This window comes from Panthera pardus, unplaced genomic scaffold (assembly GCF_024362965.1).
Source record: "Panthera pardus isolate Hobbes unplaced genomic scaffold, ASM2436296v1 HiC_scaffold_24, whole genome shotgun sequence".
NCBI classification, from domain to species: Eukaryota; Metazoa; Chordata; class Mammalia; order Carnivora; family Felidae; genus Panthera; species Panthera pardus.
Window position 1 is genome coordinate 32122253 of NW_026526810.1, and position 25696 is coordinate 32147948.

The following is a 25696-nucleotide window of genomic DNA, read 5'->3' on the forward strand; positions in this document are numbered from 1 at the left end:
ATAACACCCTGTGCTCATCCTCTATATTTAACAAATGTAAACAATGTAACATATTTGCTTCAAATGTTTTAATTTGTAAAAAAAAAAAAAAAAAAAAAAAAATTTAAAGGTTTAGCCAAAGCCTCATCTTCCATCCTTTTCTGTCCTCCAGAGTTAACAACTAGCCTGAAGCTAGTGCATTTCATTCACATGTATTTTAAAACTTTCTACTATACATCTATAAATATATATTATTACTTTGTGTACCTTTACATTTCACATAAACGGTGATATACTAAATATATTCTTCTGTGATTTGCTTTTTTTAACTCATTAATATGTTTTTGAAAATTAGTAAAGTTGATACAGATTTTATTTCTTCATCTGAACCAGTGGCAAGCATTTCATTAATAAATGAACCACAGTTTATTTTAATCATTCACCTACTGATAGACACTTGGATTGTTTCCCTTTTGTGGGGAGGATCTATTATGAACAATGATGCAATATGTTGACTCTTCATCTAAAAATTTTTCTTGCTTTCCTAAATATTTTTCATGTGTCTCCAGCAGACCAGTATGTTAAATTGTGCTCACGACATTAAATTATCCTCATTACCGTGTTGGCATTTTGTTTTTATAAATGGTTTAGTATTTTTGCATCAAAAGAATGGATGTATAAAAGTCAAGTGGATATTATGAATGTAGGCGAACTAGGCTTTTAGTTTCTGAGATGTGTACAAATGTATAAATAAGACTTTCTATTGATAAGTCCCAACTCCAATTCCCAATAAACCAGTTTTTCAAGATAACAAAAAACCCTCAATGATAACCTTTGTGATGATAAGAAGGGAACTATATGACCACTTGAATATGGCAGAAAACAAAAGGAATATTCAAAAATAAAAAACAAGGACTTGGAGATAACAGTAAAAGTTATGGGACTCTGGAGGAAAAGAACCACAGATATCAAAACTAAAAGAGGGTTTTCTGAAGTTTTTCACACACAAGGTTCAGCAAAAAGAAAGAGGAACCATTGTTCTGGAAATGCTTTTAATGTTTAACTTATAGAGTGCCTGGCCGGCTCAGTCAGTAGAGCATGTGACTCTTGATCTAAGGGTGGTGAGTTTGAACCCCAAGTTGGGTGTAGAGATTACTTAAAAATAAAATCCTGGGGTCCCTGGGTGGCTCAGTAGGTTTAAACCTCATTCGGCTCAACTCTTGATTTTGAGTCAGATCATAATCCCAGGGTCATAGGATTGAGCCCCGTTTTGGGCTTTGCACTGATAAGTAAGACAATATACAATATGCCAAGTAGTAGTAAGTGCTGTGGAGGAAGAAGAAAGCAAGAAGGGATGATAGGGAAGACGGGACAGGGTAGAAGGAAGATTGTTATTGCATGTAAGGTGATGAAGGAAGGGCTCTCTGATGAAGTGTTGTTTGGAGTTGAGCCCAGAGGAGGTAAGGGAGTGTCTGTGTGCATGTATCTGTCATCATCTAATGTCAAGTAGCAAATCTCCCAAGTCACATCTTCATTTCAGACCTCACTTTAGCTCCATTTGATTCTTCACTTGGATGTCTAATAGATGTTTCAAACTTATGTCTAAAACTGAACTCCTTTTCTTCACCCCCAACCCCCAAGTCTGCTTTATCCACAGTCTTCCCCATTTCTGTTGCAGCTGGGACTAGAAATTTGAGACTCCTTTGGGAGTAGCTGTTCTCCAAAACGATGGGACTAAATGTATGAGATCATTCACAGAAAGAAAAGGAAAGAAGAGATCACATTTAATGATCAGGGAAAAGGGGAGGAGGAGACTGAGGAGTAGCCAGAGGTTTGGTGGGAAGGCACCAGGAGAATGTGATGCCTCAAAAGGCGAGAACATGTTTTGGGAGTCATTAGTGCTGTCCAGATCTGTGCTGAGAGGTTGGAGAAGATGTAGTCTAGGAACCAACTGTTAAATTTGGCATCATTAAAGTTGTTAAATTGTTCTTTTAAGGAATGGTGTGATTAAAACCTGATTGGGAATGAATTCAGGAGAGAATGGGAAACACGGAAACAGATATAGGAAATTATAACTCTTAAGTTTTGGTATAAAGAACTATAGAAAGAGGCTGTGGAATCTAAAGGAAGGTATACCCATGGGTAGATATTTCTTTTTTTTTTTTTTTTTTAATGTTTATTTATTTTTGAGACAGAAACAGAGCATGAACGGGGGAGGGTCAGAGAGAGAGGGAGACATAGAATCTGTGCTGAGTTGTCAGCACAGAGCCTGACGCGGGGCTCGAACTCACAGACTGTGAGATCATGACCTGAGCCAAAGTCAGACACTCAACCAACTAAGCCACCCAGGCGCCCCTAGATATTTCTTAATCATTTCTGCCCAAAGTTTGGAGTTGGAATAAAATCTAAATTGTCATGACTTAATTATTTTAAACAAATTTTCCTTAGGTTATTGCTGTTACAGTGGGGAAGAAAACATGAAATATTACTTCTGAAAGAAAAGTGGGCAAAAACTCTGATAAAATCATGACAAAATAACCAACTGAAAATAGCTAACAGAAATCTGTTACTACATCTTAGACAATATGTACTGGAGATATCAAAGAGTCCATTTTATTAAGTTACTACCTTTTAAAGTTAAATGATATTTCCTTTTTTTTTTTTTTTTGATTCAGTGGGGATCAGCAGTGTACTTATGTTATAAAAAGTCAGTGGCAAAGACTAACACTATATCTTACAAAGCTGGTAAGTATAATTTTTCATGCAATACTTAATATATACATGTATTATGAAGGCTAGTAAAATTTAAGGAAAAAGAAATCTTATAATGTATTAGTGTCAGGACTGTCACCACAACCCATGGGTTTTGTTTTTTTTTTTCTGTTTGTCTCATCCTTAAATTTATTGGATACTCAATGGAAGATTGATTTTAAAAGAAGATGGGTAACCGTGTTGAAAATGTCAAAAAACGAGTTTTTCATTTGCTTCAAGGTAGTATGACCACAAACTAAAGTTTTAGGATTCTGTTTGTACCTGTGTATGTTTCTTTAGGATAATCTTTTCTTGTTTGTCTTACTTAGCCTTCATGGATGAAGCTTGATAAATATTAATTAGTTATTATGAATAGTTATAATGTTTGAAGATAAAAATCTGGATGTATTCTACTGAAACATTCAGAGCTATTTGATGAACATGTATGTAATATAATGTTAAGTAGTTATAAAACATTTTAGCATCATTCAGATTTTGAGTACCTGAATTCAAGAGATGATGACCTAATATTTATTATTGTTTTTATAGGTCTAATTTGTAGATATCCTCAAGAAGATTATGAGTCTTTCTCACTCCCAGAATCTGTTCCCCTATTTTGTTTACCAATGGGTGCAACTATTGAATGTTGGCCACCAAATAGCAAATACCCTCTCCCTGTTTTTTCTACATTTGTGTTAACTGGAGCCTCAGCTGAAAAGGTACTGTGTGTTTTAACAACTGTCGACAAATTTCTTGTACATTTTCTTTTTTTTTTTAAGTTTATTTATTTTGAGAGAGACAGAGACAGCATGGGTAGGGAAGGGGCAGAGAGAGAGAGAGAGAGAGAGAGAGAGAGAGAGAGAGAGAGAGAATCCCAAGCAGGCTCCATGCTGCCAGCACAGAGCCTGATGTGGGGCTCAGACTCAGAAAACTGAGAGATCGTGACCTGAGCCAAAACCAAGAGTTGTACGCTTAACCGACTGAGCCACCCAAGTGCCCCTCTTGTACATTTTCAGGTCTTAAGTTTTATATAATGTAAGGAACAGTAGGAAAAAAAAAAAACTGGTTAAATTGAATCTATTACACATACCTCTTCCACTTGGTTGAAATAACTATATTCAGAGATAAAGGAAAAGAGAAATTTCATTCTGTCCCATACACCCCAGTGCTTTTTTGTGAATATGGCAAAAGATTTTTTTTTTCATTGTCAAATGATGATCTTTCATTGCTTCATTTTGTGTCAACCAGATGCTTTGAGAGTAATACAAAAGACATTATTATATATGCAAAGCTATTCAGAATCATAGAGTATGATAGTTGGAAAAGACCTTGGAAATCATTTAGTCTAACATCCTCATTTTATAGATTGGGAAATTGAGGTCCACAGAAATTTAGTGAATTGCCTGAAGTTGGAATATATATTTCCTTGTCTAGAATTCTGTCCCATTGTCTACTAAATATTTTCAGTCATTTTGTTATAGAGAATATTGATTCAATTGCTTTCGCTCTTCAGAAAACAAACTCGATTTAATTGAAACATCTTTTTTTTCAATAATGAGATGTGAGAGTAGCACTGTGTAGTGTTTTCTGTTTTATTATTATTATTTTTTTTTTAAACATACTCCGAGAAACCAAGAGAGATGTTTGTTCACCACTGTGTTCCTGCTACCTGGCACCTTGCCTGGCTCATGGGCATCTAAAAGGCTTTTAATGGCCTAGCTCGTAATGGCTCCTCCATTAAATATTTAATGATATGATTCGAATAAATGATATAAGGTGTATTTATTAAATATATTTCTTGTTTTCCAGGTCTATGGTGCTGCTATTCAGTTTTATGAACCATACTCTGAGGAAAATCTCACAGAAAAACAGAGACTTCTCTTGGGTTTAGCATCATCAGCAGATGGGAAATCTGATAGTTCCAAAACAATTCACACTAATAAATGCATCTGTCTTCTTTCTCACTGGCCTTTTTTTGACGCATTCAGGAAGTTTCTGACTTTTCTGTATCGTTATTCTATCTCTGGACCTCATGTCCTTCCAATTGAGAAGTAAGTCAGAATCCTTCTTGGTTCAAAATTTAGCAGATAATTCCATTATGTGTGGTATATTTGAACTGGTAATTCAGTAAATTTTATATGGAAACTAGATTTCTCGAGAGTTATTTGAAAAAAGAATTTGGTTATTTCAATTAGGTAATATTTCTCTATTATACTTTTACAGCCACATTATTTTAAATATATCTCTAACAGAATGAAATGAATATTTCATTTTTTGATGCTCTTGTGAAGTTTGGAGATCCTAACTGGTTTTTTTTGTTTTGTTTTGTTTTGTTTTTTTGCTGGTTTTGTAATTCTTATTTTCCAAATAATTTGGGTTTATCATGAACTTTTAAAAATATTCCCTACTACTTTTAGACATCATGAATTTAAAGAAAAAATTAGATAAATGTATTCTTTATTCTTTTTAAAAATTCAGTGATTTACCTTAAAATCACTAAAAGTGAATAATGTTTTATGCAATAAGATCTGTTGCAAATGAGATCCAAATATCTTCATGCCTATTTGATTATTTATTCTATACCATCTGTCACTTAAACTCTTTTGTATTCTTTTTTTTTTTTTAATGTTTGTTTATTTTTGAGAGGGAGGGAGAGAGAGAAAGAGCAGGAGAGGGGCAGAGAGATGGAGACTAAGGATCTGAAGCAGGCTCTGCCCTGACAGCAGAGAGCCCTATGCAGGGCTCAAACTCACAAACCGTGAGATCATGACCTGAACTGAAGTCAGACGCTTAACTGACTGAGCCAACCATGTGCCCCACCTCTTTTGTATTGTTAAGAAGTTGTTCAGTGATTGTTGGGAAGTGATAGAATTATCATAAGAACATTCAGTGTACAATATTAATATTACTCTTTTTCACTTTCATCTCAGTATTTTGCTCTAGCAGTTAGCAAATTTTTTTTTGGTGTCAGGACCCTTTTATACTCTTAAAAAATGAGGACCCCTGAAGAACTTTTTTTATGTGTTATATCTGCCAATATTTGCTACAATAGAAATTAAAATGGAGAAAATATTTAATATTTTATTTTATTTATTTATTTTTTTTAATTTTATTTTTGAGACAGAGAGAGACAGAGCATGAACGGGGGAGAGTCAGAGAGGGAGGGAGACACAGAATCTGAAACAGGCTCCAGGCTCTGAGCAGTCAGCACGGAGCCCGACGCGGGGCTCGAACTCACATACCACGAGATCGTGACCTGAGCTGAAGTCGGACGCTTAACCGACTGAGCCACCCAGGCGCCCCAATATTTAATATTTTAAAATAATTTCATGTTAACAAGTATTTTTTTTAAATAACTCTTTAAAAAATTAGTGAGAAGAGTCATTTTTTACATTTTTGCAAATCTCTAATGTCTGGCTTAATTGAACACAGCTAGGTTCTCATGGATGCTTCTGCATTCAATCTGTTGCAATATGTTGTTTGGGTAAAAGTATATGAAAAAGACCTGGCCTCACACAGGTATGTAGGTAGGAAAAGGGAGAGCCTTCGAATAGCCTTTTCAGAAAATCGTGTGGAATTTCTGCTTTGACACTGCCCCAAATTTGACAAGTGAAGTTTGTTATAGGTTATTCACAGTGTGTAATCTAAAGCTTTAGTAATGGACTTTTTCTGTTACATTAAAATCTATTGATTTTTCTCACTCTAAGTGGAACTTTTACACATGCATGGTTTTGTAGCATCATACGTTGGTCATTTGGAAATACCAGTTCATGGCGTTTAACATAGATAAATTTCATTTGTTAATAGAACCACCTATTTGATCAGAAAATTTTTTTCAGTATCAAGAAGTTATCAAGTACATGGTGGCAACATTAGAATTTTCACTTAAAATTTTATTTATTGAATTAGAATTGAATTGAATTTACTGGCTATAATACCATGAGTTCTTTTTCTTTTTTTTAAAGATTTCATTAAAAAAATTTTTTTTTAATGTTTTCATTTTATTTCTTAGAGAGACAGAGTGAAAGCAAGGGAGGGACAGAGAGAGAGGGAGACACAGAATCTGAAGCAGGCTCCAGGCTCTGAGCTGTCAGCACAGAGCCCGATGCAGGGCTCAAGCTCACAAACCGTGAGATCATGACCTAAGCTGAAGTCACATGCTTAACTGACTGAGCCACCTAGGCTTCCCTAAAGATTTCATTTTTAAGCAATCTCTGCACCGAATGTGAGTCTTGAATTCACAACCCCAAGATTCAGAGTCATACGCTTCACTGCCTGAGCCAGCCAGGAGCCCTTATGAGTTATTTTTCTTGAAGCAATAGGCTCACCTTATTCATTTTTATATAGAAAAAATTTGCTGAGTACCTAACATTGGATAACTTTATCAATTGTTATTTCAAGGAAAAATGGCATTCTGTGACAACAACAAAACAATCATTAAGTTCTTTGATCACTGTCCACATAATATGTTGTATATTACCTACTGAGGAAGAGGTAAAAGTTAAACTGGCTTTTGAGATGGTGATAACACAAACATTATTGAACCTGAGGAACTATTCATATGAAAAGCCACTGGAGTTAGGTAGAAGCAACTTTAATGGGACAAATGATTTTTGGAGTTTGTTCACTTGTTTTTGTAGTACCAGGGATTTCGAAATTATAAGTACACAGAGCATTTGACTCAACTTGGACTTGTGGTGACATGCTGACCTTTATAGTATATGGTGTTCACTTTGGAATCAATTGGGTTTTTGTCTGTTTGTTTTTAAGGCATATTTCTCATTTTATGCATAAAGTTCCTTTTCCATCTCCTCAGAGGCCGCGGATTTTAGTTCAGGTAAGATTTTCTTGATGTAAGTGCCTTATTAAATGATTATTAGCCCTGTCAAAACATACCATAAGAATAACAATTTTAAATGGAGGAAAAGATCAAATGAGAACCAGATGGTAGTTCATGTTGGAATTTGGGCCCTTATTGTTTTATTAATTGTCTCCCAGACAGACATCTAATGTTTCCTCTTAGGTAAAAGGTTGAAGAGTTAAAGTAGACAACAGTAGACATTTTGAACACACCAAAAGGGACTTCTTTCCCTAAATTTGTTATAGGTAATTGAAAGTTTGTGTTTTTGGCATTTATTCCCGAAGGGGTGCTTGTGTGTGTGTGTGTGTGTACATATTTTTTTCTTTTTTTTTTTTAGAATAAATAGAAGAAAAAGTGGTGTGCTTTCATATATTATGCAGGGAGAAGTGTTCATATCTTTGTGATGGGGAAGTTCAAAATGAATAATTTTTTTCCCTATTTCTTTTCCCAATTGACTATCTTTTCTCTTTTGTTTACATTTCTTATTTATGGTCTTGATTTGTAAGATATCTGCTTATTTAGTCACCATTTACAAAGTGATTTATATAAAGAAAATATTTTTATGTGTTATCACTATATGTGCCTTACTGTATTTATCACAACCCTTAATGGGAGTGCGGTGTCATTCAAAATTAGAAGTATTTGGCAAATAGGTATTTACAAATTTGTGGAAATGTGCATAAATTTGAAAATGTAGATAAAAATAATTGCATTATTATATTGATACAGATAAAATGTCTAGAAAAAAAGTCATTTTTTTAATCTTTATAATCAGTCTGTATATCCACATATCCTCCCTCTCTTCTTGATATTTAGTGCCAGGATATACACACACACATATATATATGTTGGTAAGTTTTTCTTTTGAGGACCAAACAGTACATATTTTAGTCTTTATAGGCCATCCTGTCTCTGTCAAAACTACTCAGCTCTTATTGCACAAAAGCAGCTATAGATAATTCCTAAACAAATGATCATGGCTAGTGTTCCAATAAAACTTTATTCATAAACACAGATGGCCTGTGGATTTGCCCTGGAGACCATAGGTTTACTAGCCCTGACTCTGTGGTACTAAATGAATAATTTAGTCTCCCAATAAAATTTTGTTAAAACGACATTAGGGGAACATTGAGGAACAGGAGAAAAGAGAATTCAGAGTAGGGGAAGTTAGTAGTTAGGTCAGTGGTTAGGATGTACTTTTCAAGATCTTATTAAGTGATATAAACAGTTCCTATACAGGTTAATGGTTATTTTGAAACTTGATGGATGTCAGCATTAGCCAAAAAAAATTTTTTTCCAGAAAGTGGTGTTTTAAAGCTCATCTTTATATTTCAAACACTTTATTGTAAATCTTCTTCCAGTTATCACCACATGATAATCTGATTCTCAGTCAACCTGTTTCTTCACCTCTTCCACTAAGGCAAGTAGAATTTCCTTTCTATTTATGTTTCTCTAAATCTAGTGTGAGCTAAAGTGACATTCAAATATTTTCTCTTTCCTAGGAAAAATTGCAAATGTTGTTGGAAAGACTTCTCATTTAATTGTTTGTTATCTAAATTCCTTTTACTTAAAGAAAAAAGAAAAACCTTTACAATAGTTTGGTATTTTGTGTATCCATTTATTATCAAGTACTTATTATTGCATAAATAAGTATATGTGTATATAGATTATGAAAACAATGGTTTTTAACTTTAAATACCCTCTGAAGAACATTCAAATGTAATTAATTTTAAATTTAACCCCCTAATAAAATGGTACTCATAAATACTAACCATGGAATAAAATAATGTATTTCATCCCTTAAAAGTTCCAAGAAATTATGAAATAAATTTTTTCTAAAGTATCAGTTCTTGAAATTTAATTAGCAGTGTAATTTTCTAGCAGAGAAATCGTTACAATATAATTAAGTTATTTTGTAGCACATACCTGAGGGAGACCAGCTGCCATCTTTGACATTAATTTTGTAAGAATTGCAGATTATTTCATCACTAGGTCTCAGTCCAGAGCAACCAGTGTTTTCTTAACCTTTGTTTGAGTGAAAAATAAACTAGAAATACTGACTGTGACTATGTATAAAAAGATCCTAAATTACCCAAGAGGCCTTTTTTTTAATTTTGGTAACAGCTTTATTGATATAATTCACATACTGTACAATTCACCCAGTTAAATCGTACAATTCAATGGTTATATTCACTCTGTGAATAGAGATATATGGAGATCACTATAAACAACATTTACATCACTCTAAAAAGAATTTCTGCCATTTCTACTCACGCAAATACACACACACACACACACACACACACACACACACACACGTGTGTGTGTGTGTGTGTGTGTGTGTGTGTGTGCGCACAGACAAACACACCTCTCCAGCCTAAGGCAACCACTGATTAACTTTCTGTCTCTACGGATTTGCCTATTCTGGAGATTTCATATAAATGGAATTATATAATATGTAGCCTTTTGTGTGTGACTTCTTTCACTTATTATAATGTTTCTGAAGTTCATCCATGTTATCATACTTTGTTCCTTTCTGTTTCCAACAAATATTCCATTGTATGGATAGATCACTTCTATTTATTCATTCATTAGTTGAGGGACATTTGGGTTGTTTCTACTTTTGCCTACAATGAATAATGCTGCTACCAACATGCACAAGTTTTTTGTGGATGTGTTTTCCTTTCTCCAAGAGAATTGTTACTAGTTTTGCTTTATTTAAAAAAAAGTTAAGTGGCGCCTGGGTGGCTCAGTCGGTTAAGCGTCGACTTCAGCTCAGGTCATGATCTTAGATTTGTGAGTTCAAGCCCCGCATTGGGCTCTGGGCTGACAGTAATCCCTCTCTCTTTCTCTCTGCCCTCCCTCACTCTGACTCTGTCTCTTTCTCTCTCAAAAATAAATAAACATTTAAAAAGTTTTTTAATAAAAAAATAAAAATAAAGTTAATTTGGTGAAGCCAATTATTTAGCCAATTATATAGACAACATACTGATTGGCTTACTGAATTACTTAGTCCAGTATTTTGTTACCACACAGAGTGTCTCAGTTTGGGTTATAAATTTGCTTTGTATGTATATACCATCACTTCGTACCTCTCAATTTCATATTACTCTTTTCATTACAATAGTAAAGATAATCTATTTGTAAATCCAAATCTTAATGTATGTGCTTGCCTTAAGGGAGGTGGGCCTGTAAGTCATATTTTTTCTGACAATTAACAATGAAAGGTGAGCCATTTAACAAAAATTTCATTAAAAAATTTGCTTTCAACTAAAGCATCCCTCTATAGATTGAGTCCTTTATTCGGACATTATCTACCCAGCAGATCTTTTTCTGAAAAAAAGAATGACTTTTCATTTTTCCATATTGAATACACTGTAGAAAAATCTGATGATTTTGAAACCTCAGAAAACTTCATTGTTTTCATAGTATATTTCTAATGTTTTCCACACATAAGGACAGCAATCGCGTCTAAAGTTGAATGTATAATATAATCCTAACCCAATCATGACCTTGTTTCATTATTTTGGATAATGAGATATTTGAATATATACACTTTTAATTATATATTTTTGTTTGGATTGACAGTGGTGGCAAGTTTTCAACACTACTTCAAAATTTAGGCCCTGAAAATGCTGTGACACTACTTGTGTTTGCAGTAACAGAACATAAGATTCTCATCCATTCCCTACGCCCTTCCGTGCTTACTAGTGTGACAGAAGCATTAGTGTCTGTGAGTATTACAGGTTTTGTCATTGGCAGTCAATTTCATTTTAAGCATAATTGATTCATCTAATTTAAAGTTACTTTTTAAAAGCCTAACTAAAATTCAGAGAGTAATGAATTTTTATGTTGTGAAAACAATTTTAATTTTCTGACACTTCATATTAGTTGTAATTATTTCACTGGTTATCAAGTGTTAGGCTTTAGGTATGAATACTTAAATACAGTTTTTTGTGTGTGCTGATAAATTATGCTTCAATGCCAAACAGCTAAATATTCTCCTGTCTTTTGTTTATCCAAGATGATTTTCCCTTTCCACTGGCCATGCCCATATGTTCCTCTCTGCCCACTGGCTTTAGCAGATGTCTTGAGTGCACCATGTCCATTCATAGTAGGAATTGATTCAAGATACTTTGATCTCTATGACCCTCCACCAGATGTCAGTTGTGTTGACCTAGACACCAACACCATTTCTCAGTAAGTACATTTTAGTGATTCTCTACTCAGTAATTTACAACTTAGTAGTATATGTATGTAATTGTATATTTTATGAATGCGAATTAGAATTCTTTTGAGCTGTATTGTTTTTGTTTTGGGGTTATACCATCTTTGAATCAACCCGTTCTGTTCTCCAATGGAATAGATTTAGGGTATTAGAGAGCTTGTACTGTAAACAAATTATACCTTTAAGCCTCAGATCTTTAAATATTTAAGAAACATTATAATCTTATGTAGAAATTTAGCAGAAGGGAAATGGAGGTTAGAAACAGAAAAATTTAGGGGCGCCTGGGTGGCTCAGTCATTTGAGTGTCTGACTTTGGCTCAGGTCATGATCTCACATTTTTGTGAGTTCAAGCCCTGCAGTGGGCTCACTGATGTCAGTGCAGAGCCCACTTAGGATCCTCTGTCCCCCTTCCTTTCTGTCCCTCCCCCGCTAGCACTCTCTATCTCAAAAATAAATAACCATTAAAAAAACAAAACAAAAATTTATTTACCATTTTCCAGATGAGTACAGGTGAAATCACAAATTGAATTGGAATACTATACCAAGGTATAGTATTGGTATTCCAGTATCCAAGGTGTATCCAAGGTATATATCCAAGGTATAATTGGTATTCCAATTGAATTGGAATACTATACCTTGGTATAGTATTCAAATTCTGTTTCTAGTCTTGTGTAATACTATTAGTATACTAGTACTTCAAAAAAAATTAAACAACTTTTAAGTTATAAATGATTTTATCACCTTTATACTTTTAGAATATAAGGGTTTTATAAGTCTTCCTCTCTTTTTATTGGAATAATATTTAAGTTGTAGCTACTGGAGCTATCTTTTCATAGTTTTTTTATAATTCAGTTGTTCGCTCATATCCCTTATTTTCAGTTGAATCATACTTATGCTATTCAGGGAAAAGGAAATTGGTGCACTGAACACACTGCATTCACAGGACATATTTAAAATAACTACAAGTTAGTCTGTTAGTAAAGCCCAAAAGCTAGTACACCTTTTACAACTTAAATATGTATATGTGCAATAGGTTCTTCTCCATTTTTACTAAGCGTGTTTCATATTAAAGCGTTTTGATTGAATTCTCTAACCTTACATTAATTCTAGTCTTGTCACGTATGTCAAATCCTCAAGTGCCTAAACCATTAGAAAAGATGGTGTTCTATTAAATAGATAATATAAAAATAATATAAAATGATAATATATTACAGCAAAAAAATACTTCTTTTAAGGTTTACATTCAAGAGAGAGAGAATGCCTGTGCGCAAGTGTACAGGGGAAGAGCAGAGAGAGAGCAGGACAGAGGATCCCAAGCAGGCTCTGCGCTGACAGCAGAGAGCGCAATGCAGGGCTCCAACTCACAAACCGTGAGATCATGACCTGAGCTGAAGTCGAACGCCTAACCTACTGAGCCAGCCAGGCACCCTGAATACTTTTCTATTATAAAGTATATACGTTGTCAAAAAGCTTTTTTTCAGAGAATGCCTAACCAAGTAAATATGGGATGTACTTTGTGCATAAAAGCCATTTTATACATGGGATTGATAGAGTCTAATATTCTTTATCAGGAACATTTCACTCATTACCAGGAATATTTAATTCTTTAGATATTAAAGTATTATCTTTTTTTTGGCCAGTTGTTGATGTTACATGACATAATTTTTTTTAATTTATTTTTTTTATTTTTAGGGAGAGCATGAGGAGGGTAGGGGCAGAGAGAGAGGGAGATGGAGAATCCCAGGCAGGTTCTGCACTGTCAGTGCACTGTCAGTGCACTACAGTGTATAGCCCTGTATAGGGTTCGAACTCATGAATCATGAGGTCATGACCTGCGCGAAAACCAAGAGTCGGACGCTTAACCAACTGGGCCACCCAGGCAACCCCAATGACATAGTATTTTTAAAAAATGAAATTCAGGGTGGTGAATTGGTATATACTGTATTTATTGTGGTAATAAATTACATTTTCCCTCTTCTTATACTTTCCTTCCGGTTTGTTAAAAGAATTTTTTTTATTTTTGTCTTTTTCTTTTGATCACTAGTGAGTTAAAGAATCAAAGAAAACATGAGTTGTTGGCACTCATTAGTAGTATTCCTTCTTGATATTATCACCCTTCCAAATGTATGGAAGGACTAAGCTAGTGAACTAACAGCTTTCTAGTTTCCTTTATCCAGAATTTCTGGATTTTATTTTTAAGTAATCACCACATCCAACATGGGGCTCGAACTCACAACCCCAAGAGTAAGAGTGACACACTCCACCGAGCCAGCCAGTCACCCCCAAAGCTTAGATTTTTAAGTAATTTATCAGAAGGGGCACATAGCATCTACTGCCCGCTAGATTTTGGAACCATCACCATCCAGGTTTAAAACTAATTCCTCTGCCACCGATTATTGGTTATTTTGGGAATCACCATGAGTAAAAACATGAGTAAATAACAGTAATTAGGTGTAATGAATGGACACCAAGATTCTGTTCATCTATCTTCAGCACCCTTTTTTGATAGGTACTGGAAATAAAGGGGCAACTTGGTGTACTTCTTTCTCTTAAGTACACTTAAGTACACTTCTTTCTCTGAAGTTGCTCATAATTTAGTTTTATAAGGCCAGCATGCACACAGTGAATGATAAAGTACAGTGGGAGTGCTGTGTTGCAAAGTTTTATCCAGAAAATAATGTAAAAAGTGTTCCACATTGTCTTCTCACTGTAATGCAGGATTCCGTGCTCCCGGCCACATTATAAAATAAAACCTTCGCAGTGGGACATCTGCAGGTGGCCCTGTTCCATCTATCTGTATTTTTATCCTCATTTGTGGAAAGATAGGGTAGATTCCAAGACAGTGGTTCTTTTTAGCCTAAGCTTTCCCATCCACTCCTTTTTCTTTGTTTGGTTTCCAAGGTGATGATTTTGCCCTTTTTGTTCTGTGGGAGGTACAGGGAACAGAAAAATAAATTCAACTTCCACTACACACGTGTGCTGTGTTGTTTTTGGTGGTTAGTACATGAGTGATTCACTTTTCTTCTCCTTTTTCTCTACATTTTTCAAGTTTTCTAAAAATATATATATATGGCTTCTGAAGTACAAAGAAAGATTTAATAAGTAAAGAATGGAATCAAAAAAGCTATAGTGAAGTCCAAAAGGTTTATGGTATTTTATCACCATGCTCTTTTCTTACTGCACGTGTGGTTGGAAGAACAACTGTGTCCTAATAATTTTAATAAAAGAGATTATAGGAGTTTGTTGTAGAAACAAAGATAGCACTTTCAAGCAGATATCCTCTTTTATAGTTATAAAAGTACTTTGGAGTATTATCCTTTGCTCAAATAATTTAATATCATGGATTAGTTATTTTCTGAAAGAAACAAAAGCAAATTTTACTTCCACTTTTAGGAAACTAAGAAACTAAATACTTAAATATACCGCAGTATTTTGATAAGCTTTCTGGATCCTCAGTTCATTTTGTCTTTACAAGTGCAAGTTTTCCACAGTGCTTGTTCTTAAAGTCAGAGTCTATAAGAAAAAAACCTCCTGTTGCTAGGATTTTCTCAGTATTGAGGTGTCTAAAGACTCTTAAATGGGGTTTGAGAGTAATGACCACCATATTAAGTTTGTAGTGATTAGCATGATTCCACTGCAAGTCGAATTTACCCAATACCAACATAATTATAATTTTTTGCGCTATGTTTGTATAAGGTTCTACTCTTGTGTAAGTTAATTTTTAAATATTCTGCATCCCAGTTTATCCTTGTAGTATTTTTCTCTTATTATAATATTTTATTTTTGTATATATGTACATACATTTTGTACGTATGTATTTTATTTTTTATTCAATATATGTTTTCTTTTACCTTTTATATATATATAGCAAAAAAAAAAACAAAACATCTAACAAATACATTGTTGTTGTCATTTAATCTCAGAACTGGTGACAAGAAAAATGTAGCCTGGAAGATACTTCCAAAGAAACCATGTAAAAATCTGATGAACACACTGAATAATTTGCACCAGCAGCTGGCAAAATGTAAGTGTATAACTTAATTAAAGGAAGTAATTTAATCTGAGAAAGGACTCCAGTTACTTTGCCTTGCTAGTGAAAGGATATTGTTTATTTTATCTAAGGGAAATGTTTTTATAGTCTTAAGGGAAAATGAACATTAAAGCAAACTTTGTTAGAAGCTGAATAGATTTATAAAATTTATTATATTTTATTTTATATCTGCTACATGTTCATAGAGCCATTTTAGAATAGTAAAATTGAAAAAGAGGTTGAGGTAATTGTTTTCCTTACTTTTACCATTACTGAAATACCATGGAAAAAATAAGGGTTTCCTTCCCTGATGAATGTGGATACAAAAACCCTCAACAAGATATTAGCCAACCAGATCCAACAATACATTAAAAAAATTATTCACCACTACCAAGTGAGATTTATACCTGGAATGCAGGGCTGGTTCAGTATCCGCAAAACAATCAGTGTGATTCATCACATCAATAAAAGAAAGGACAAGAACCACATGATCCTCTCAATAGATACAGAGAAAGCATTTGACAAAATAGAGCATCCTTTCTTAATAAAAACCATTAAGAAATTAGGGATAGAAGGATCATACCTCAAGATCATAAAAGCCATATATGAAAGACCCAATGCTAATATCATCCTCAATGGGGAAAACTGAGAGCTTTCCCGCTAGGATCAGAAACAAGACAGGGATGTCCACTCTCACCACTGTTACTCAACATAGTATTGGAAGTCTTAGCCTTAGCAATCAGACAACACAAAGAAATAAAAGGCAGCCAAATCGGCCAGGAGGAGGTCAAACTTTCACTCTTCACAGATGACATGATGCTCTATATGGAACCCCAAAAGATTCCACCAAAAAAAACCTGCTAGGACTGATCCATGAATTCAGCAAAGTTGCAGGATATAAAATCAATTCACAGAAATCAGTTGCATTCCTATACACCAACAATGAAGCAATAGAAAGAGAAATCAAAGAATCAGTCCCATTTACAATCACACCCAAAACCATAAAATATCTAGGAATAAATCTAACCAAAGAGGTGAAAAATCTATACACTGAAAACTATAGAAAGCTTATGAAAGAAATTGAAAAAGATACACAAAAAAATGGAAAAATATTCCATGCTCCTGGATAGGAAGAACAAATATTGTTAAAGTGTCAATACTACCCAAAGCAATCTACATAGTCAGTGCAATCCCTATCAAAACAACACCAGCATTCTTCACAGAGCTAGAACAAACAGTCCTAAAATTTGTATGGAACCAGAAAAGACCCTGAATAGCCAAAGCAATCTTGAAAAGGAAAACCAAAGCAGGAGGCATCACCGTCGCGGACTTCAAGCTGTATCACAAAGCTGTATTCCTCAAGACAGTATGGTACTGACACAAACAGACACTCAGATCAATGGAACAGAATAGAGAACCCAGAAATGGACCCACAAGCATATGGCCAACTAATCTCTGACAAAGCAGGAAAGAATATCCAATAGAATAAAGACAGTCTCTTCAGCAAGTGGTGCTGGGAAAACTGAACAGCGACATGCAGAAGAATGAACCTGGACCACTTTCTTACACCATACACAAAAATAAACTCAAAATGGATGAAAGACCTAAACATAAGACAGGAAGCCATCAAAATCCTCCAGGAGAAAGCAGGCAAAAACCTCTTTGATCTTGGCCGCAGAAACTTCTTACTCAACACATCTCCAGAGGCAAGGGAAACAAAAGAAAGATGAACTACTGGGACCTCATCAAAATAAAAAGCTTCTGCATAGCGAAGGAAACAATCAGCAAAACTAAAAGGCAACCCATGGAATGGCAGAAGATAGTTGCAAACAACATATCAGATAAAGGGTTAGTATCCAAAATCTATAAAGAACTTATCAGACTCAACACCCAAAAAACAAATAATCCAGTGAAGAAATGGGCAAAAGACATGAATAGACACTTCTCCAGAGAAGACATCCAGATGGCCAACCGGCACACGAAAAAATGCTCCACATCACTCATCATCAGGGAAATGCAAAGGAAAACCACGAGGAGATACCGCCTCACACCTGTCAGAATGGCTAACATGAACAACTCAGGCAACAACAGATGTTGGCCAGGATGCAGAGGGAGAGGATCTCTTTTGCATTATTGGTGGGAATGCAAGCTGGTGCAGCCACTCTGGAAAACAGTATGGAGGTTCCTCAAAAAAACTAAAAATAGAACTACCCTACGACCCAGCAATTGCACTACTAGGCATTTATCCACGGGATACAGGTGTGCTGTTTCGAAGGAACACACACCCTCTAATGTTTATAGCAGCACTATCAACAATAGCCAAAGTATGGAAAGAGCCCACATGTCCATTGATGGATGAATGGATAAAGAAGATGTGGTACCATAAAGAAGATGATATACCATTGTATATATACAATGGAATATCATTCAGCAATCAAAAAGAATGAAATCTTACCATTTGCAACTATGTGGCTGGAACTAGAGGGTATTATGCTAAGTGAAATTAGTCAGAGAAAGACAAATACCATATGACTTCACTCATGTGAGGACTTTAAGAGACAAAACAGATGAACATAAGGGAAGGGAAGCAAAAATAATATAAAAACCGGGAGGGGGATGGACATAAGAGACTCTTAAACATGGAGAACAAACAGAGGGTTACTGGAGGGGTCGTGGGAGGGGGGATGGGCTAAATGGGTAAGGGGCATTAAGGAATCTACTCCTGAAATCATTGTTGGACTATATGCTAACTAACTTAGATGTAAATTAAATAAATGAATAATAATAATTAAAAAATAAGGGTTTCCTCTTGTATAACATTCTCTTCATACAGAGAATAGAAGTTTAATTTTGAAAATTTAAGACAGATGGTTTAAATTAGAAAGTGCTGATGATTTTAGTGGGGTGAGAGCTGGGTTTTAAGCTTTCACCTTCAGTGGATCTTAATGCCGTCCTTACCTCAAATAATTTGAAAATAGAAGCCTACCAAATGCATTAGGAAATTAATCAAAATGAAAATTGATTGGGATATAGAATGTTTCAGTAAAAAGCTTATATAAGAATACCTTGACAGTGATCCAGAATTACCGATAAGAAGAATTAAACCTTCATATACTTAATCTCTTGGTATTTTAGAACAATGGCCCATTCAGGGTCCATGATTTAATACTTACTGTTTAAAAAATGGTCAGTAATGGTATAGCAGTATTTGAGGTTCTCTTTTGTGTATTAGGTGAAATACAGACAGCGGAAGGGGCCTATATCCTTGAGGGTTCAAAGTGACCATAGAGTTGGAAATAGACATGGAAGACGACAGTGTTTCCCAAGTAAACCTTACAACAAGCAGAGAATCTGGAAGTGGCTCATAAGTACTGGAATAGGAAAACAGTGACATGAAATAGAGCAGCATGTCATCTTAGGTGGCAAATAAATTATGTATAGAATTTTATTTAAGCTGACTAGTTAACTGCTTTCTAACAAGGCATACACTTCTTGTAAATAGCTGAGAAGTCCAGCAGCTTTTGTAGCAATATTTAAAATATTATTAAAATCTGTGAAATAGCCCGTCCAGCTGTATTGAAGGGCAGAACCTTAAAGCTGAAAATTATAAACTTTTAAGCAATACTGATAGTTGAGGACTGTGTAACACTTTATAGCTTCAGAACACTTCCACATATATTTTTTATCTTTACAACTCTGAAGATAAATTGAGGGAGGTTAAATAGCTTGTCAGAGATTATACAGTTAACCCGGATGAAGCTAGGATTAAAATCTAGATCTTCTGTATAAAGGCCCATGTTCTTTCTAGTACTGTTACTTTTTTCGACAATAAGAACTCCAGAAAAAACTTTGTAAGATGATTTATTGTTCCTCGTATTTTGAAAAGTTTTTAAATTTTGAAACAATCACAAACATGTTCCCTGATCTTTGAGAATAGATGCGCCATCACCTCCAAATGGAATATATCTCCTACCCAAAAATACATTCTCCTCCACCACTACATAACCATGAAAATCAGGAAATTACCAGTGAGCATTTCTGCCATCTTTACCTGCAGACCAGATTCAAGTTTTATTATAATAATGTTCTTTCTAGCAAAATAATCCACTTCCAAATCAGATGTCTTTAGTTTCAAGTCTCTTTAGTCTCCTTTTCTGCAAACACTTCTTCGATTTGTCCTTCTTTTTTTTTTTGAGACTTTTGAAGATGGTATTTGCTATCATAGAATGGTCCATGATGTGGGTTTGTCTTGAGCGTCCACATGGTAAATACAGGTCATACATTTTTGGCAGGAATATCACAGAAATGACACTATGTTCCTTTCCTAGCATCCTTATCAGATCGTGAACTACTTTGATTTGTCCCATTATTGATGAAGGTGTTCACTTTGTACACTTGATTAAGGTGGCATCTAGCAGGCCTCTTTTACTTGCGTTTATTCTTTTACTACCTAATGGCTTTAGCGTTGAGTTGTTCAGGAAAAGGAAGAGCTGTTTTTCACATTTTAATCCATGTGTGTTTTTCCTGTCGGCACTTACATTTTTTTAAAAGGGGGGGAGGGTAGAACTAATGCATTTAACCCTGTTTCCTGTTGATATGGTTGCTATGATTTTCTCTTATTAGTTTATATATAGTTACTTCAGAACATGATTTTTTTTTATGGTAGTCAGACAAACAGGAATAATTTTATATTTACTTTGGTTGAAACGAACTCAGCAGAGGCTAACAAATGATGTAGCAAGCTTTGCTGGGGTTTACATATTATGAAGTTATGTAAACAAAGAGTTAAGTAGCTTGAGCCCTTTTGAAAACAATAACTTACTTCTTTCAATTTTTTTGAAATCTAATTAACATACAGGACTGTATAAACTTAAGGTGTACAGCGTGACTTGACATACATATAGAACAGATTTATATTGATACCATTATTAACATTGGTTTCAATAGTTTGGAGAAAACCTTCACCCTGTATTTTTTCACAGTGCAGCAGAGACCAAGAGACGATGGACTAATGGACTTAGCAATGAATGACTATGATTTTAATTCTGGAAAGAGGTTGCACATGATAGATTTGGAAATCCAAGAGGCATTTTTGTGTTTCATGGCCTCTATTTTAAAAGGCTATAGATCATACTTAAGACCAATAACACAAGCCCCATCTGAGACAGCCACAGATGCGTCCTCTCTTTTTGCCTTGCAAGGTGAGTGATTGTACAGTTTTACAGCTTTTGTATCACTGAGTTTAACCTTATGATGATACAGTTTTTCTGTGTTAGTAGCTCTTGTTTATCAAAATACGTAGCTATTTTTGAAGTATGTGAATCTACCAATTTTGTTGGTAATCCATTTCCACACAGCTAGTTATTTCTCAGACAAATTAGAAATAATCCCATTAACAAAATATGTCGAAGAAACTATTTGAAAAGCACAGAGCTTTGTAACCATGTACTGCTTCACTCTTTTGTGCCACAGATGTGTTAGGATATTGACAGTTTTAGTTTTCAGAGCAGCTGGGCAATGTTGAACACTCAGAGGAGCCTCTGGGATGGTCACCTCCAAGCATGCACAGCCTCATTCATTTTACTTCATTACACTTTATAAATATTCCTTTCTTTCTGTTTGTGCCCTGAAACAAAAGAAGTTGGAGAGCCCCCGAGTGCAGTTTGTGTCAAAATACAGATTTATTTTCTTTTGTAGTATATAACATTTGGAAGAGAAATTCATTTAATAAGCATATATTGAGTTCCTCTAAATGCTAGGTATATAGTGGCATGCAAAAGATACATGGTCATAAAAGAGAGAGAGCGAGAGGGAGAGAGAGACATGGTCACTTCTCCCAATGAGCTTATAGTCAAGAAGATAAGCAATTTGAAGGGCACCTGACTGGTTCAGTCAGAGGAGTATGTGAATCTTGATCTCAGGGTCAGGAGTTCAAGCCCCACATGAGGTTTAGAGATTACTTAAATAAATAAAACTTAAAAAAAAAAAAAAGATAAGCAATTTGAAAATAGTATGAATGAGGGGCACCTGGGTGGCTCAGTCAGTTGAGCATCTGACTTCTGCTCAGGTCATGATCTCACTATTCATGAGTTCGAGCCCTGCTTGGGGCTCTGTGCTGACACCTCAGAGCCTGGAGCCCACTTCGGATTCTGTATCTCCCTCTCTCTCTGCTCCTCCCCAGCTTGTACTCTGTCTTTCTGTCTGTCTGTCTGTCTGTCTCTCTCTCTCTCTCTCTCTCTCTCTTTCTCTCTCTCAAAAATAATAAAAACAAACATTAAAAAAATAATATGGATGAACAGTTTATTTCACAACTTCAGATCACAGAAAACCCTTCTGAGGAATTTATCTCTGAGCCATAATCTCAAGGATGAATACAAATGAGCCAGGCAAAAGAAAAGTAGAAAGTTTTAGACAGAGAGAACATTTGGAAATAGTTTGAATTTATGGGCCCAAAAGAAGGCCCAAGTGTAGTGTAACTGATCATAGTAAGCAGTGTGGAGCGCAAAATCAGGAAATAAACTTTTCCTCTGTTTCAGTAAGACACAGACATAATCAAACACTAGAGAGGTTGTAACTGTTGCTCTTTAAAAATGCTTTCACATTTACAATTTTATATATAATCCACAAGGTAATGAGAGGACAACAGAGACAAGTCTGGGTGAAGATTTGAAAGATCTGGGTTCAAGTTCCTTTCCTATTGCTGTCTTGTCAGGTCACTTCCCCAGGGGTCTTAGTTTCTTCTTCTGCAAAATGGTAGGTTGAGGAAGTACAGATGACATGATTAATCAAGTTCCTTCTGGCTTAAAATTCTATGAATCTTTGAATGATCCTATATTTTGTGACATTATGAATTTATGTTGAACAGCTTTCTTAAGAAGCCGGGACCGATCACATCAAAAATTCTATAACATGATGACCAAAACACAAATGTTCATTCGCTTCATCGAGGAATGTTCTTTTGTCAGTGATAAAGATGCAAGCCTGGCATTTTTTGATGACTGTGTAGATAAAGTAAGTAAGAGTATGTCTACAGTGCCCTAAGTTATTTTGTGTGATTGTTTTACATGTTATGAGTTATAGTTTCTATTTAACTTTTATCAGCGCTTAACAGAATCTAAGTTCATTTCATTTCATCATTGACTCTTTATATTATTAAAGTTTTGTTTGGACTGCTAGATATTATAAACCACAAACTCTTAGGAGTACCTTGCAGGATTTTACTGAATCATGAGTTTTATTTTAGCAACCAGGTCTATAACTTTGCCTGCCCACTTACAGACTATGGGAGTTCTGTCCAAGTCTGTGGACCTCCAACTTGAGCATCTGTAGTTTTCACCTCTCCTTATTGTACATTGCCACATGCTGAGAGTAGGTATAGTGCATAATGAATATATCACTTGAATACTTCTACAATTTGGAAGTGAGTTTATAGCATAAATTAAGTGAATTAATTCTATTTTATTTTTTATTTTTAAAAAAAAATTTTTTTTAACGTTTATTTTTGAGACAGAGACAGAGCGTGAACAGGGGAGGGGCAGAGAGAGAGGGAGACACAGAATCTGAAACAGGCTCCAGGCTCCAAGCAGTCAGCACAGAGCCCGACGCGGGGCTCGAACCCACGGACCGTGAGATCATGACCTGAGCTGAAGTCGGATGCTTAACCGACCGAACCACCCAGGCGCCCCAATTAATTCTATTTTAAATTCGTGTATGAAACCTTCTCTTCCCCTCAGTCCTAATATCATAAGGTGGTTATCTATGCTGAACATAGAGGAGGTTGGGGAACAGTGATCTAGAGTGGGGTGTTGAAACCTGAATGGGGTGAAGAAGGAGGAACAGACTAGCATTGGGTGTTGGAGCCCAAGCCAGGTGAAGACAGCATCTATGTAAGGGGTGACCTAGCATGGAGAATCAGAGGATGAGCAGGATAAAAAGAGTGCCCAGGCTGGGGGACAGACAGCTGCAGGGGGTCAGAATAAACAAGATGAGAAGAGTATCCATGCCAAAACAGCATGGAGTATCAGAGGCTGAGCAAGGTGAGGAGAGTGTCCCCACAGGGTAGGGGCAGCAAATGGAGTATCAACGTTTGATCTAGATGAGGAAGATGCCAGCTTGGTGGGGACAGAGGGTAGGTCTGGAAGTAGCTGTTGAGGCCAAATTAGGATGAAGAAGTTGTATGTGTGGAGAGGGGTGGTGGTGGAAATGGGAGAATGTAAAGAGGAGTGGATCAAATAAATATATTAAAGATAATGAAGTTACCGTCAGAGAAGGGACTTACAAATACAGAAAAGGAGAAAACCAGAATGAACCCTGTGTTATTAGAGTGGAATAAGAGGTTTGATATATCATTGGTTTTCAGTATGTATAGACAAATATAGAAATAAGTACAGATGTAAGTATGTATGTCTGTGTGTGTACATACATATATTCCCTAGCTCTGTACACCTAGAGAATCTGGAAGCAGCCATACCCCAATAGTGGTGAGTACACCTAATGAACAGAATTTGGCTTCTAACGCCGATTCTCCACTAAAAGGAATTAGGACTCCTTGGAGAATAATTGGGTCTAGGGCAAGGAAAGTACAGGATGAGCCCTGAAGTAGCTTGTGCTAGAACATAAGGAATTGCTCCAAGAAAAATGGAGATATGTTTTTTAAAACAACAACAACAACACACACACACACACACACACACACACAAAGGTAAGTCAGCTTGAAGGAACCCCCACTGGCTATATCTGAGACAATTTGAACATCAAATCTAAGTAACAGATTATAACCCATTGAATAAAATAGGAAACTGTGAGTTTACACAGGTACTGAGAGTCTGATGAGAAACAGGATTTTCGTTTCAAAGTACCTCTGCACAAAATACGTATTAATTACAAAATGGGCAAGAGGAATTTTATAGTGGAACAGAAAGCCTGGCAGACACCACTTTTATGTAGTCATCAAAGTGAACATTACAAGTAGGGAAACAAATCAACATCACATGCCTATAATAGTCCACGGTGAGAATACAACATCAACTCTGTGATATTTCTGCCAAGGATGCATGACCTATAGAATCTCAAGGACGTATGAGACAAACTCAAATTAAGTGACATCCCTCAAAATACCTCTTCTGTAATCCACAAATTTTCAGGGTTAAGAAAATAAAGGAAAAATTAAGAAACTGTTCAAAAGTGAAGGAAACTATAGAGACTTGACAAGCAAATACAAGGCTCATCATTCAGAACTGGATGCTCTTGGCATACCATCATTAATATAATCAGTAAAGCTCGGATGTAGTTTGAGGATTAGACAGAGGTAGTAGTATAACATGTTGGTTTCCACAATTTGTTGTATTATGGTTAGATAGCAGACTGTCATTGTTTTTAGGAAGTACACACTAAAGTATTGAAGGGTGTTGGGTCATCAGGCCAGCAATTTACTCTCAGACGATGAAACGGAAAACATTATATGCCCTTGAAAAGTTATTGTACTTGTAACTCCTGTAAATTTGTGAGTATATATGCATACAGTGTTCATGATTTTATGCCCATGACCATAGAAAAAAGGAGGAAAGCAAAGTTTTGTCATGTATTTAGTCAACAAGTTATACTTGTAAGGTTTTTTAAAGAGGTCCATCACGTTCAAATTTATGTGACTTAAAGAAAATGTGATTGATTGATTATTTTTTAAATATAATTTATTGTCAAGTTAGCTAACATACAGTGAATACAGTGTGCTCTTGGCTTCAGGACTAGATTTCCATGATTCATTGCTTACCTACAGCACCCAGTGCTCATCCCAACAAGTGCCCTCCTCAATGCCCATCACCCATTCCACCCCCCCCCCACCCCGAAT

The 25696-nt window shown here is 35.4% G+C and overlaps 1 protein-coding gene across 1 annotated transcript in view; it reads left to right on the plus strand.

Annotated features, from left to right (window-relative positions):
• Nucleotides 1-25696, plus strand: part of DENND4A (DENN domain containing 4A) — a 132051-nt gene that overhangs the window by 50218 nt on the left and 56137 nt on the right. Inside the window, exons 5-14 of the mRNA XM_053888937.1 lie at nt 2655-2724; nt 3280-3449; nt 4540-4781; nt 7501-7567; nt 8953-9011; nt 11180-11324; nt 11616-11791; nt 15743-15843; nt 20832-21050; nt 22715-22860. Coding sequence (XP_053744912.1) covers nt 2655-2724; nt 3280-3449; nt 4540-4781; nt 7501-7567; nt 8953-9011; nt 11180-11324; nt 11616-11791; nt 15743-15843; nt 20832-21050; nt 22715-22860 — 1395 coding nt within the window. The remainder of the gene's footprint in view (nt 1-2654; nt 2725-3279; nt 3450-4539; nt 4782-7500; nt 7568-8952; nt 9012-11179; nt 11325-11615; nt 11792-15742; nt 15844-20831; nt 21051-22714; nt 22861-25696) is intronic.